At 63.9% G+C, this 14,901-nt stretch overlaps 1 protein-coding gene across 1 annotated transcript; it reads right to left on the bottom strand.

Moving 5' to 3' along the window:
- Positions 1–1,672: 1,672 nt before the first annotated feature.
- Positions 1,673–12,343, bottom strand: GATA5 (GATA binding protein 5). Its single transcript, XM_027086952.1, has 7 exons — positions 12,084–12,343; positions 11,321–11,885; positions 9,885–10,060; positions 3,293–3,418; positions 2,710–2,797; positions 2,259–2,386; positions 1,673–1,936 (listed from the first exon to the last, which is right to left on the bottom strand). Exons 2-7 carry the CDS (start codon positions 11,862–11,864, stop codon positions 1,781–1,783), a joined length of 1,218 nt encoding a protein of 405 aa, XP_026942753.1. The 5' UTR covers positions 11,865–11,885; positions 12,084–12,343; the 3' UTR covers positions 1,673–1,780.
- Positions 12,344–14,901: the final 2,558 nt, after the last annotated feature.

The following is a 14,901-nucleotide window of genomic DNA, read 5'->3' as shown; positions in this document are numbered from 1 at the left end:
TCAACACAGGGGGCCCGATTCATGCCTCGTGTCCCCGTGTCCCCAGGGTTCACCCAACGCTGCCTGCTGTGCCCGTCAGAGGCACGAGACCCACAGGGGGCCACTGGGGCCACCACTGCCCAAATCTTGGCTTGCTCTGTGCCCCCTACCCCGGGCCAGGAGGGCAGTAGGGAGCAGGACAGGGACCTGACCCGAGTCTGCCTGACCCCGAAGTGATGACTTCCCACAGCGTGGTCCCCAGGCTGGGCCTCGCCCACCCCACCCAGTGTCCTGCCCTCATGCTGGTGGTGACGTCGAAGCCAGCCAGTGTTTACGGGTCTCGTCAAGTCCTACTGATGCCCTTGAGAGCTCCTGACGTGACTCAGAGCGGCCAGTGAGGTCCAGCTGCGCGGCCCCCAGAGATGCATTTCTAGGCGAGGCCGGGAATCCCACAGGTGATGGGGAGAGGCAAGCAAGATTGAAATCTTTATTTTACATTTTTTTTCTTATGGCGGCATTTGTCTTAAAAAAAAAAAGACAACACGTGGAAACTGAGCTGGTTGAATCTCTGAGGTACAAGTTCAGGATGAAGGAACACATTCGGGAAGCTGTCACCAAGGAGGAGCATTTTAAATATGAAAGTGATGCTTTAAACAGGACGGCGCCATGGCGGCTGGCTTCGATGGCTCACAAAATTTAAAAGATTTTTGAATCAAATTGGGAGTCGGGGGGTGGGGGGAAGCTTTCATTTGGAAGACTTTACATTAAAAAAAAAAGCCAGGTTTCTGGCTTCTGTGGAAAAATCAGAAGTTCTTGTCGGTGAAGGGCAGCAATGGGACGGAAGGACGCTGTGGCCCTTCTGCAGGGCATGCCCCCCCCCCCCACCCGGCCTCTGCCCTCAGGCTGTCAGTAGCCATTCATCAGCCCCCATGGGCAGAGCTGCCCCTAGCCAGTGCCCCGACTAACTAATTTATCACCCAGCCCTGGGAGGGGACGGCTTTGTACGCGAAAGGGGGGTTATTGCTAATTCTGCTGGGGCAGTCCCAGGTGAGCCAGGACCTGTGGTCACCCAACCACCAGCCCCGAGAGTGCCCGTGTGGGTCAGAACTGGGCCCCGGGTACTCTGCCCATCAGAAATGGTTACAATCCACAGATTCAGTCAGAACAAGGCCCTTTACTGCTGTCTGGGAAAACTGTCCAAATAAATAAAAGTCCACGATGACTACGATGTGAACGCCCCCCCCCCCCCCCGCCCGGTGGCGTCCTGGTACAGTGCGCGACCTGCACATCTGTCCCTGGCCATCCCGTGCTCCGAGGAGGGCAAGGTCTCCGTGCCGTGGCTCTATGGTCAAATGTGGGAAATGGACGGCCCGAGGCCAGGAGGCCCCCAGCGGGCTGCCCTCCTCATCCCTGTTAGCCGCCTGGCCTCAGTGATTTCACCTGTGATCCTGGTTTTACAACAGGAAGGTGGGGTTTTTCCAACGGCTGCAACCTGTAAACATGATGATGGCGAGCCTTGAGGACAGAAGTCAAGTGGGGGTGGGAGCCCCAGTCAGCCGTGGCCAGAGTGGCTGGTAGGGTTCAGAGCCTTGCCCTACATTTAGGGGTTCCTTGCCGTCCGGGGAGGGGCTCGAGCCCTTCTCCCACCAGCCTTCCTCCTGTTCTGGGGCCCGACTGCCGTCTGCACAGAAGGCCTCCAGGTCCGGCTGGCTCCAGTCTCTTCCAGCGTCCGGCCTGGCGGTCTCTCTGCTGGGCTGGAGCGAAGAAGTAGCGAGGTGGGTCCTGGTGGGGGCCCGGGGACCTAGGCCAAGGCCAGCGCACACCAGGCCTCCTGGCGCAGGGTCCCGCCGAGGCCGGCCTGGGGGCCCAGGGCTGCAGAAGGCAAGGCAAAGTCCTCGGGCTCGAATTTGAACTCCAAGTGGCTGGGGGCCAGGGTGTCGTCCACCTGGGTGGAGGCCTGCAGGGAGGACACGGCACACGTGAGACTGGGGAACAGTGGCCGGCTCACCTGAGGTTGGGAGCCCTGCGACAGGGCGATTTGCCCTAAGGGGCCTCCTCAGCCCCTGGAATGGGGTGGGGACCCCTTGTGAGGATCAACAGGGGCTCTCAGCCGGCGTCGGCCACAGGTCAGCTCCTGGCACCAGCGGCCAGCTGCGTGTCCGGCCCCAAGCTTCCGGCAGGGGCCCGTGGGGGCCCTGACCTGGCTGGGGTGCCAGGGGTCCCCCAGGAGGTGCCTGGGAGCCAGCTCTGGGCACCCCACCCCACCCTGACCTCCTTACCTGGGAGGTGACGCTGGGCCCGGGGCACGAAGGGGATGCCAGACGGGACTCAGGTTTCAGAGTGGCCGCTGACATCTCCAGGTCAGGGACAGAGGCTTGCGGGGAGGCTGTGGTGCTCCCTGTGGATCCTGGGAGGGAAGGCAGGGCATTTACAGAAGCTGCAGATCTGGTTGCCTTGGTCATGCAGGGGGTTGGAGGTGCTCGTGTGGCTTCCTCCACTGGACCTCCTGCCCCACTGCTGGGTGAACTCCCGCCACCCCAGCCCCTCCCCAGACCAGACCATCCCAGGACAATGCGGGGTATGTGCACTTCAGGACGATGATGCTTGCACCAAACATGTGAATCTCTAATGGTGGAATGTGAGATACTCAGAGTGATTCCACAGGGAGAAGGTGTGCCTCGCTGGAGGGCCTGGGTTCCTCCCGGCCTCCCACAGCCCTGGCCCGTGAACCTGAGGAGCATTTGGTCTTGGAGATGCTCTTCGGCTTCCGTTTCCGGGTCTGGATGCTTTCCTTCTTCATCGCCAGGGGCCGCGGTACCTGGTGGGGTTGGCAGGACGTGGACGGCTGCTCCCCGTCCGAGCTCACCCCTGGGGCCTCTTGCATGGCCACCTGCCCCGATCTCAGCCCTGCAGAGCTGGTCACTCCTGCGGCCCTGTTTGGGGAGCTGCTACCCCCAGGCTTGGCACTTTCGTCCAGGCCTGGTGGGGAGAAGCCCGTCCCACCCCAGCCTCAGGGAGCCGGGGGGCCAGGAGGGCTCTGGGGGTGTCCAGCCTCTGCCCCTGGCTGAATGGCTGCGGGGAAGCCACAGTGATGCTACAGCCTCTGTGAGCCCATCTGTACCACGGGCCTAACCGTAACACGTGGGCCCGTGCAGGCAGTGGGGCCACGTGTGCACAGGCGCGTACACGCTCAGCCCAGGCCCCGCCCGATCCACACCCCTGCCCCCCCCCCCCCCCCCCCCCCCCCCCCCCCCCCCCCCCCCCCCCCCCGCCGCTCCTCAGCCCCGCTCGGGCCAGGGAGGGTCCTGCTCACCCCGTGCAGCTTCGCGTAGAGCCCGCAGGCGTTGCACACCGGCTCGCCGTCCGCGCTGCGCCGCCAGAGCGTCGTGCTGGTGGTGCCGCAGTTGGTGCAGCAGAGACCGGCCCGGCGTGAGGACGACTGTGGGCAGGAGGCTGGGGTGAGCAGGGCTCGGGGCTGGGGCCCTGCCGCTCGGCTCAGCGGGGCAGGTGCACCGGGGCGGGAGGGATGGATGCTGGGCTCGGGGCGTGGGGCCGTGTGGGGCTGGGTGAGAAGGCCTTTGGGCGCTAAGGTCCTGAGGCCTGCCCGGGATTCCTCGGACCCGCGACCTGGTGCCCTGCTAGCCCTGGGACAGGTCACTTCACCCTTCTGGGCCTCAGCTTCCCTATCAGTAAAATGGGGGTGACAGTAGACCTGCCACAGGCCTCTTGTGGGGTCAGGATCTCGTGAAGAGCCCAGCACAGACAGGCCGCTGGGCATCTGTTGCGGCCTCTTTTTAACCAACGCTGGGCCTTAGCCCCGTATTTCTGTGGTGCAGCAGCACCCCTAGGAGTCATAGGGCCGCCCTCGGGTCCAGTCCTGGGCTGAACATCCAGGGGGCCTGCTGGTCCCTCTGGGACTTGCCTCCCAAGACTTGGGGCTCGAGCCCGTGCTCAGCTCAGCACCTGCACTGGACTGTGGGCCGCAGGTCCCCGATGCCCACCCCTGCCTTGCTGCTCACATGTTTCATACTGGGGCAAGACGGCCCTTCCAGAACCTTCCAGAGGCCGACCTTCCAGGTCCGTATCCAACCAGGGTCCCTAAACCTCCCTGCACGTGGGGGCCCAGTGGGGACCCAGACAGTGCCCACCCAGGAGTCGGGGCCTAATGAGCCTGGGGGTCCAGGGGCTGTGCCGAGCTGGCTGGCTGGCTGGAAAGCAGCTGTCGGAGGCCTGACCCCGGTCCTCCCACCAGCTCAAGGTCCTCGAGCTCCCACAGCCCAGTCCCTCGCTCCCAGGCAAGGATTCTGCCCGACTCCCATTTCGGTGTGTGCATGGGGTCCTGTCCCCTGCAGTCTGGGAGCTCCAGATGCTCTCTGCTGCCCAGGACCCCCAGGGCACCTCAGGCCCAAAGCCCCTCCCTCGCCCCCCAGCACAGCCTGCAGGTGGCACACCCCTCCCCAGCCCCTGCCCTCAGATGCCCTGAATCCGTCTGACCTTTTCTTTCATTTGCACAGCCCCTGCCCGGTCCAGTCCCCTGCCCCCTCGCCCGGACCGCAGTGATGCAGGGTCTCCGTGGCAGCCAGGGTCAGACCCAGTCACATCCGCTACGGTGTTTCAGTGGCACCCCGGGGCACAAGGACAGAAGCCCGTGAGACTCCACACTCAAAATCGTCCCAAGGACGTGTGTTCTGTCCTCAGTACTCTCCAGCCCAGGACCAGCCAGAGGACCACCAAAAGCAAGACGGACGACAGAAGCCCCCAAAGGAATCTGTCCCGGGGTAGGGCTGAGCTCTCCGGGGCAGCCTCAGTTGCCCCGTCTCTGCCGTCTCTGAGGTCCTTCCTTCTGCACTGACGGAGCTGCCAGCCTTGCCCACTGTCTCATGCCCACCCCCTTCCCCCAGGCTGTCAGCCGTTCGAGGGCACAGGCTCTCCCTGTGACTGGCCCGGGAGGGAGAGTGGGGCCCGTCTGGAAACACCCCCCCCCCCGCCCCCGCCCCACCGCCGGCACCAGCCGTTCCCAAGAAAACGCAGAGCTGGAAACGCCTCCTCGCCCTCCCCTCCCCCAGGGCCAGGCTGCCGCCAGAGGCTCCAGGGAATTGCGCCCTGTTTAATCTAAACCTCGGCCTTCGCTCTCCAGGCAGGACTCTGCCCCAGGATCCGGAACAAAAGGGCCACAAGACAAGGAAGGGATGAGGCCTTGGAGGCTCCAGAGGGAGGGCAGGGCAGGAGCTCCCGGCCTGGCTGGGGAGACCCCATGTTCTGGCCGGCGGCCTCTAGGCCACGGCTGTGTGGCGGCTGCTGCCCAGCCTGGCCCGCACCTCCAGTGGTCTCCCCAGGGTTCCTAGGGGTGGGACCTGTGCACCTGCTGGAATGGAGAGAGCTGGCGGCTGGCCCAGGCCCAGCAGAAGCGGAAGGGACGGATGGTGGGACACACTCTGAGGCAGGAGCCCTGGCCCTGGGGTCAAGCAGGCCCCCAGCCGGAGGGCCTCCCTGGGAAGACGGCAGCCACATCCTGATCTTGTCTAGAAAGCAGCTGCTTTTACTGGACACAGTTCGAGTCTCCCCCGCTCTGCTCCCTTCTCTCCTTTCCACCTGCCTCTTGGCTGCCGGGAGCTGTGTCCACGTGGAGGCCCCCTGCTCTCCCGGAGCCCACTCCCAGCCCTGCTGCCTGCCCCGGCCCAGGATCCCCTGACCCCCAGTCCATCCATCTTCCTAAGGTGGGAGGAGGCCTTGGGACCTCCCCAGGGTTCCCAGATTTAGCAAACAAACAAACAAACAAACAGGATGCCCAGCTAGATGTGAATTTCAGATGAGCCGCAAATATCTTGTGTAAGTACGCCCCATGCAACATCTGGGACATATTTATTCTAAAACGCTATTCGTTGTTTATCTGAAATTCACATCTAACTGTGCATTCTGTATTTTATCTGGTGACCCTAAGCTACCTTCTTGGGCCCCATCGCGGTCCCCAACTCCAGCTGTGCCTTCAGACCAAGGAGGGGACCATGGCCTGAGGCCCCTCCTCCCAATCCAGCTGGGACCCTCAGGGCCTTTTACCAACAGCTGCTCCCTTCGAGTTCACATTGCCATCTCACATTCCCCCAAAACTTTAGCATCATTCCTGTAGGAATCACAGGAATGCTGTCTCCTTGGCCGGCCGTCAGGCCACTTCCTACTAAAATCCTTCCTACCGAAACACTCCCGCGAGGGAGTAAAGAGACCCACGCGAAGGCTTCACATCAGCACTGTTTCCAACAGCACGCCCGCAAGGCTGCACACACGTGGGCACGAGCGCAGACACACGTGCACCCCAAGCGTCCCCCACGGTCGCCCGTGCGTTGCGGAAGCAGTGGAGGTACATACACCGCTGTGGGTCCTGGGGAGAAGCTACAGCAGCTGGACCACGTGTAGGCAGGACACAAGCCCAGGTGGTGTGAACCCATCCCCCAGACCCTGGGGGTGCGGGGGAATCTGGAAGCCACATTTGAACCTCTCTCCAGCGAGCATAAATTAAAATCGAGAAACTAGAAATTAGATTAAAATCAAGAAAATGGGAAAAAAGAATGACCTTGAAAAAATTCTCGCCGTGCTCGCTCCTGTATCTGTTTCCATCCCCTCAGCTGCCTGCGTTTTACGGGGGGAACTGAGGCTCAGACAGTGAGGGGCCGGAGGTGTGGGGGTGGCCCCGGAGGGGACAGAACCTCCTTTCTCGGCTGAACACACTCAGCGGCCACGTCCCCGGGGCTGCCCGCACCCCGTGGATGCCCGGAGCCTCCCTCTGTCCTTGCTCGCTCGCGGTCGGGACAGACCGCCAGGCCCGGCCACTCTCAGGGCCCTTAACTGCCAGGCCTCTCCAGGTTTCGTTTTGTTTTTCTTTTTTGGTCTGTTCTTTTCCAAAGAAGTGCAACTTCAAAGCCAGCAGCAGAGCCAGCCTGAGCTCCAGGCTCCGCGAGCATCCGGACACCCGGGGAATCAGGGCGGTGGGCAGCGCAGAGCTGGTGGGGGGCTGGCGGAGAGGCGGGGGCATGGGAGAGCAGAGGGCGGCGACGCGGCTGGGAAAGTAAAGGTTGCAGGTGGTGGAGCCGCAGAGATGCTCCCGTTTCAAACGGGTCCTCTGGGTGCTCTTGGCAGGGGAGACGTGGGGACACTTAACCTGATGGACGGTGGGAGCCTGGCGTTGCTCGGGGCACAGCGTGCTGAGGACACAAGTCTGTGAGGCGGGCTGTGCAGGAAGGAGCACCCGGGTCGGTGAGCCTTCGAAGGATGCTGGGCCCTCCGTGGCACCGGCCACGTCCCGGAGCTGGCGTCAGAACCGGCCTCGGGCTAACAGGCCTGCCGTCCGCGGACCCTGGCTGCTGGGCTCCAACATTTTGGGGTCAGGCCGGGCCGAGGGGCACTCGTAGAGCCCCTGGCCACAGGGACAGGACCACCCTCCCTGCTCGTCTACACTGATGGAAGCCTCGGGTCAAAGGTGTAACCCCCCAGCCTGTGACCGAGGATGCACACGGGAGGCAAAGGGTAAACAGACAGGTTCCTACCGGGAGGGGGGCGCACGCTTGCTATCGTCACGTTCTTGTATCCTTGGTGACACGCTTCCAGGACGTTTGGAATTATTTGCAAGAGGGGAGGATCGGTTCTTCCCGGAGGGGCCCCTCCTGGGGCGTCACTTCTGCCCGCACGCGAGGGAGGGCGAGGCACTGGAGCGGGGGCAGGTCTGGGGCGGCCGGCCCAGCCCCCATGGCCAGGAGCACGTGGCCCGGGCTCTGGTCTCAGGACTCCAAGAATCTCAGGGTTTTCACAGCGAGCCTGGCCCTGCCAGGACCAGCCACCGGGCAAGCCGCGGGGCCGCCTGCCCTGAGTGACAGGGGGGCACCCCGCAGCCAGTCAGAGGACCCCCCCAGGATGCTGCTCAGGAGACACAGGGAGCAGAGGGGCCCTGAGAAATCCCCCGGGCCCAGCCCCACTAGGCAAACGCTTCCTTGGCATGTTCTACAATCAGATCCAGGTGGGCCCGGACTCGGGGGTGTCCAGGGCCGGGCCGATCCTGAGGCCTCGGGGAGACAAGCAGGTGCGCAGGGATCCCTCACCCTGGGAGCCCCCCAAAGCTAAATATCCCACGTCCTCAGACTACGAAACGGGCCTCGCCAGGCCAAGTGGCCGACCCTGGCCCTCCCACACCGGCCACGCCGTCCAAGTGCTCTGCACACGCCGTCTAATTGACCTTCCCAGCAGGCAACGGGGTAGTCCCTGAATTCATCTCACGGGGGCCTGGGCAAGAAGACCCAGGGCAGGAGCAGGGTCTCAGCCTGAGTGGGGCCCTCGTGGGAGCCTGAGGCCACAGTCCTGGTCCGAGCCCAGGGCTGGCCGCCAGCGGGCTGCATGCCCAGGGAAGTCACTCAGTGTCTCGGAGCCCCGGGTGGTCATCCGGCTGATGTGACGGTAAACGCCTCAGGGTGGAGATGGTGGCCCTGGCCCGCCCACCCCCAAGGTCAGGAATTTTCTGCTGGGAGTTGAGCCCCGTGAGGGGTGTGGGTAGAGACAGGGAGCCCTGCGTCTCCCGTTCAGCAGTGTATCCTTGGCACCCAGTTTAGGGCTTGGCCCGAGGACAGTGCAGGGAGCCAGAGGAGGGGACCGGCCTGCTGCTCGGGGTCAGGTCTGGGTCGCACGCAGCCCCCAGAACCCTGTCCCTTGGCCTCAGTTTCCCCTTCCCTGAGGCCACACCAGACAACAGGCCGGTGCAGCACGCCTGGGGCTGGGGGCATGATCACAGGGGCAGAGACGAGACTTGGGGTGACGTGGACTCTGAGAGGCACAGCATGGGTGGAGGGAGGCTGGGGGAGCTGCAGAGCCCCAAATGCCAGGCCAGGTCAGAGGAAGAGGAACAGCGGCTGCCCTCAAACTGCCCGACCGAGTCAGTCCTGCTTCCTGCCCAGTTTGGGGCCCCAAAGCGTCTGGCCCCAGCGCTGCCATAGCTGGGCCTTCGTATTTCCAGTAAAGGCCAGCATGCGACCGCCCCGTGGCCCAGGCCAGCATGCGACCGCCCCGCGGCCCAGGCCAGCACCTGACCGCCCTGCGGCCCAGGCCAGCAGCCACGGCACGGCCATCCCACAGCGTCAGCCACGGAAAGCCCTTCCACACTCCTCGGGGCCCAACACACCAGAACCAGCCGCCTGGCCCTACAGGGCTCACACCAGCATCAGCCCAGAAACACAACCCTGCCCGGACCCGGAACCGGGAGCCACCACGGCCTCGCTGACCGGACAGCTGGCCGACATCGGCAGGCCCTGCCACTTATTTGCAAAATTACTTGAGCATCAAAATTTGCCTGTGAAATGGTAGAGAACAAAGGAACCTGAAACCTTTATGCTGCTTCTGGGACTCTGCCCTGCTGGGGGCAGAAGTCGGGCTCCCAGTCCCTTACTCGCTACCCAGCCATACAGCAGAAGAAACCAAAAGTGAAAACAAGTTTCGCCCAGGGAACAATCACAGACCTGGTCTCGTCCCATCCTCACGGTATCAGAGGCAGCGGGCCCAGGGTCCCTCCCTGCCCCGTAACATTCAATGTCCTCCGACAAAGCCAGCATTCAGCAGCCACCTTCCCCTCCAGTCCCCTCCCTGGGGTCAGGTCACCTTGCCTCTCTGCGCCCCCCCGACCTGGCCAGCCCAAAGCCCCTTGCAGCAGCAGGGCTGAGCCCCTGCCCAGGAGGTTCAGGGCCGAGCTTGGGACAGCCGAGTTCTTCTGGGAGACCCCGCAGACAGTGTGGGCGCGTGACCCCCAGACCAGGGGGCCCATGACAGTGGACTGGGCGCTGCCACCCCCCCCGGGCCTCCTGGGGCCCCACTGGCGCCCCGGCCGTGGCCGCAGGAGCACGGCCCCCTCCTGCCCCGTGGCTGCCCGCACTCACCAGGCGCTTCTGCGGCCGTGTGAGGGGCCGGTTGACGCCGTTCATCTTGTGGTAGAGACCGCAGGCGTTGCACAGGTAGTGGCCGGTGCCGTCCCGGCGCCACAGCGGCGTGGACAGGGCCCCACAGTTGACACACTCGCGCCCCTCGCCGGGGAACTCCTCCAGGAGGTCGGCCGCTGCGGGAAGGCGGGTGGCTGCTGGGTGAGGCTCTGCCCCTTCCTGGGAGCCGCCATGTCCACAGCACCTTCTCCTTCCCTTCCTTTTTGTGCCTTTATTTTATTTTGCTTCAAAATCGACTTTAACTTTCTTGTTTAAGTTTAAGTTTACATACTGTGACGTTCGTGCCAGGTCTCCATCGCTCCTGAGGGCTGCTTTAAAAGGTGGGGGGAGGGTGAATAAATCCAACCTCGGGACAGGTGACAGGGAATTGCCCCACGCTGAACAGGATCCAGCGCCAGCATTGGAAAGTTTAATTCGCTGGGGAGGCAGGAGCATCTGCACTGGCAGAGGACGAGGGCCTTGTCCTCCGCAAAGTGGGTCGATATGGAGGGCGGGCAGTGGCAGTGAGGCCGAATCGGATCGCGGGATCCCACGAGGACCGTGGTGCCTTCACTGTCAGCCTGCGCGGTCTCAGCACTGTCCTCCCACTTGAGCTGCTGGGGCGAGGACTCCTGGCCCCCTCCAGACCTGGCCAGGCGCTGGAGACACTTGGGCGCCGGGTGGGGGCGGGGCGGGGATCAATCATCGCCTGGCCAGGGGTGGGCGCCAGGCGTGGGGCGCCCTGGCGGCCGGGCCAAGTGGATCCCGCTTCCTGCGCTGAGGGGCTGGGGGTGGGGTGTAGGCTAAAAGACTGGGCAGCAAAAGAAGGCGTGGCCCTCAGTTTTGAGGGTGGGGTGAGAAAGAGCCGGTGGCGCCCTCGACTCAGGAGGGAGGGAGGGAAGGGGAGCAACTCTCCGCTTTAAGGGCCTGGAGTCCGATTACTCAAATTTATACCCTGGAGAGCGATTGCAACTGGGTCTCAAATTAGAATACATAAACATTCTAGAACAGAGATGAATGTGGTGGTTTACTTAGATAAACCGGTATTCTGAGCTTTAAAAAATAATCATTTCCAAAACTTTTCATAAAAACGTTTAACGTAGGCTCTAAATGGCTCGATCCCAGAATATTGGGTTCGGATGGATGAAAAGTAGAAATATCGAGGTGTGTAAAAAGAAACTCAGGACGGGGTTTTCATCTGGGGGGGGGGGCAGCCGCTGCGTTCCGTCCAGGTTTACAGGTCCCGGGCGTTCTGGGCCTGCCCCATGCTGGTGTCGGACCCGGCTGGGAAAGCCCTGACTCTGGGGGGTGCATTTCGTAGGGTGCGGGTTTGCACCCCAGTACGGCCAGCACCCAGGACCCCAGTCAGTGGAGCCACCTCCCAGTCCCGCACTCACCGAAGGTGGCTCTGTGGCCCGGGAGGCCAGCCGGGCGGCCCTGTAGGCTGTGCAGGACGCTGCCGTCCAAGGGTCCAGAGGTCCAAGATGGGGCCACCTCGGTGCTCACGTAGGCCGGGTACGCGGTGGGGTACGAGGAGCCCACGGGCCGCCCGAGCGGGGCCGGGTACTGCTCGCGAGCCAGCATCGCACCCTGAAAGGCGCCGCCGTCCCGGGCCCCTGCGCCGCCGCCGCCGCCAGGTCCTGGGGTGCTGTGCGCAAAGGGGAAGGCGGTGGCCCCGGGCGGCGGAGCGGCCGGCGGGTGCGGGCTGCGGGAGCCGAACGCCGACGAGTCCGCCGCGGCTGCCTGCGCCCAGCCGGGATGCCCGGCGATCGCGGGAGCCCGCGGGCCCGGCTCACACGCCGGCAGGTAGGGCAGCATGGAGGGGACGCGCGCCGGCGGCACGAACACCGGGGAGCCGGCGCCCGGGCTGTGCAGAAAGGCCCCCGAATCCGCGTAGGCGGCTTGGCTGGGGCTCGAGGCCAGCGCCAGGCTCTGGTACATCTTCCCTGGCGCGGCCTTGACCTGCAGGGAAGAGGGACGGGTGTCGAGGTCACGGCCACTGTGCCCCGCAGGTGCTGTCGCTCAGGCCGCGCTCCTCGCTCCCCAGCCCGGCGGTTCTTGGGGCGGGTCCTGGAACCTGCAGGGACAGACGGCAGGGGGCGGGGGCGGCTCGGAGCGGCTCATGGGGCATCCCGGGTGCAGCGGGAACGTCGAGCTCACCTCCTCCACAGCCGGGGCTTCGGAGGTTCCCGGGTGGGCACGGTGGGCGCTGAGAAGGAGAAACCCGGCAGGTCCGCAGGACGCAGGGTCTGGGCGCTGGGAGAAGGCGCCGGGCTGGGGAGGGGCGCGCGGCCAGGCCCAGCTGGGTACTCACTGGCTGGTCGTGAGGACCGGAGGGCGCAGAGGGCGCGGGCGCGGCAGGCGGCGACAGGCGGGCTGGAGACTGGGAGCCGGGGTCCGCGCGGTTCCGCAGGGAATCCCGGTGCTCCGGCCGCCCCTCCGGGCCGCCCCGCCCCGGCCCGCCCCCGCCGCACCACCCCTTCCCTCCCGGGGCCCTCCCCTCGGGGTCAGCTCCGGGGCTGCGGGCGCGTCGCCACGTGACCGGATCCGGCTGGGCGCGCGGGGCTCTGCGGGAAAGGCGACTGGAAGCACGGCGCGGGGCGCCCAACGCCGAGTCCCGGCCAGCGCGGGCGGCACGAACCAGCCGGGTGCTTGGTGCCCCAGAGCAGTCCAGCGCGAAGACTTCTCTAAATTTGTTTGGGGTTTTCGCACATCCACGGCCCTCCCTCCGCCAGTTCCAGGCTTCCGCTAAGGCTGGCGTAGTGTGCGGTGCCGTCTGTGGATGAGTCCGTGAACATGGCCTCGCCATCACGGACACAGTGGTAAAGACCCCCCAGTGCGCCCCTGGTCTGGGGCCCAGAGCAGGGGTCCTGCTTCCAAAGGGACTGCTTGGCTTCGTTTCCCTGAACTCAAACCGCTGTACCATGGCCACTGCCCCCGCGAAGTCCAGGGGGAGTCCCACGGTTTCCTCAGTTTCTTACCAAGCAGGGCAGCTGCTGCACTCATTCCCAGCTGGGGGGGCCAGGTTGGGTGGGCAGCCTCCATCTGGGTGCACTTCCTTTCCACAAGGTCCCGGCCCAGCTTCTCGCCTCCACCCCTAGGTGGGCCTTTCGCTTTGGGGGATTCCCAAAGAGTCTCCTCCAGGCACCAGAAATGTGGGATGGGTGGGTCTGGAGGTGGCTCCTGGCGCTCCCTGGGTGGGCCCGCTGGTGCCAGCACCTTGGTGAGACGGGCCACCTGAGCAGCTTTGCTGACTGATGACCCAAGCCTCCCCACAGAAGAGCAGGCGCTGGGCGCCCAGGCTGGGTGGGAGCAGGGCTCACCAGAGGAACCTTGTCTGCTGTGCTTGGGGCAATGATTGTTTTTCGTTGGCAGAAATAGGCCGTCCCTGGAGTCCCTTCTCGTAGGTCCAGGGACGCTGACTGGGGCCAGGGCGACTCCACGAGTGCCAGGGCACTTTCGCCTTGTGGAGGGGTGGGGAGGCCTGGCCCTCGCTCCTCTCCATGTGCTCCGGCACCAGACTGTAACTCGGGGTGCACATCGGGCCACTCAGGGCCCCTGGAGTGTGGCAGGCAAGGCCCCCACTCTCACCCTGGGCTGGGGACCCCGCGGAAGTTTCCAGGAGGGCTCTGGACTCTTCACAAGTCTTGGCAGTGTGCCATTGGGAGAGGGAGTAGGAGTCTTAAATATCCCCTTTACCCACTCCTCCCAGGCCCTCCCCCGCCATCAGAGCCCCGGGTCCACGCTGCCGCGATGGTCTCCCATGGTTACCTGCTCCCCATGTTCTCCCCTCGGGGGTCGAAGCGGCCCCTCCCTGCCCTCCCCCCTGCAGACCCCGCCAGTGGATCTCTCTTTCGTAGTGGGCGGGGCCCCAGGAGAGCAGAGAGAGGTCCCCGGGAGCTCAGGGTCCTGGCACCTGGCTGTGCCTCGGGCTCCCGCGCGCTCAAGACTGCGGTCTCACCAGCGAGGTCCGTCCGCAGAACCGGCGCCGAGGCCGCGGCACCGCGAAGTCGGTAGAACCCGCACTGCCTCCGCGGTCCTCAGAGCCCAGGGTACGGAGAGTTTGAACGACACCGGAAGATGCCCCGCCAGCACCAGGGGTGAGGAGAAGTGTAAAAGGGAGTCTCGGCTCGATGGGGGTCGAGACACCCCTCCACTCAAAAAAAAAAAGATCCAAGGAAACATGGAAGATCCACAGCAAACCTGGGGCCTGTTGGGGCTGTGGGGGAGGGGAGGGGGAGGGACTTGCGTTTTTCGCTTGGCATAAATCCGGTAACGTCCTGAATGGGAGACCCAGCGTCAGGTGGGTGCTGTGCCTTGCCCTGTGATGTTTCCGTTTGATTCTCACACCAGCCGTATGAGGTACAGGGTGTTGTTATTATTCCTGTTACAAATGGGGAAACAAGGCACAGAGAAGTTAGCTAACCTGCCCAAGGTCACACAGCTAGTAAACGAGGTAATTAAAACAAGCTGAAAATGCAAAATATACACAAGGAGGCGGCCTCTGGCCACTCTTTCTGTATCAACACATCACTAAAATGGGCGTGTATTCTTTTAAAAATAATTAAAAGGCTGAGACTATTTCCTGAGGTGGGGCTTGGGTGGCAGAAGCTGCCCCCAAATCCCTGGTCTCTCCGGAAGGAGATTTGCTCTTTGAAGGCTCCTCCCAGGCTGGACCAGATGAAGGGCCGTCTGCTGGGTGGGCAGGGCTGTGCTGTCACTTGGTGAGTCTCCCAAGGTGGGATGTGAGCTCACGGCCCCGGAGCAGTCAAGACAGAGGCTGCTGGTGGTATTTCCCCATCCCAGCAGGCTGGACACCCTGCTGATGCTTGCCAGCCTTGGGGTACAGTGACAGGGTGGGAGAGGCACTGGTTGTCTGTGACAGCATCTGGACCCCTTCACGATCCCTGCTACTTGAACCAAAAAGAGAGTCATCTGAGCTGAAACTACAAAGCCAAGTTCCCTCCCCACCCACCTG

Source organism: Aethalodelphis obliquidens, unplaced genomic scaffold (assembly GCF_003676395.1).
Source record: "Aethalodelphis obliquidens isolate GAN/ISIS:26980383/991018 unplaced genomic scaffold, ASM367639v1 scaffold57, whole genome shotgun sequence".
Taxonomy (NCBI): Eukaryota; Metazoa; Chordata; class Mammalia; order Artiodactyla; family Delphinidae; genus Aethalodelphis; species Aethalodelphis obliquidens.
Note: the sequence above shows the minus strand (reverse complement) of the source record. Positions and strands in the feature narration are given on the sequence as shown.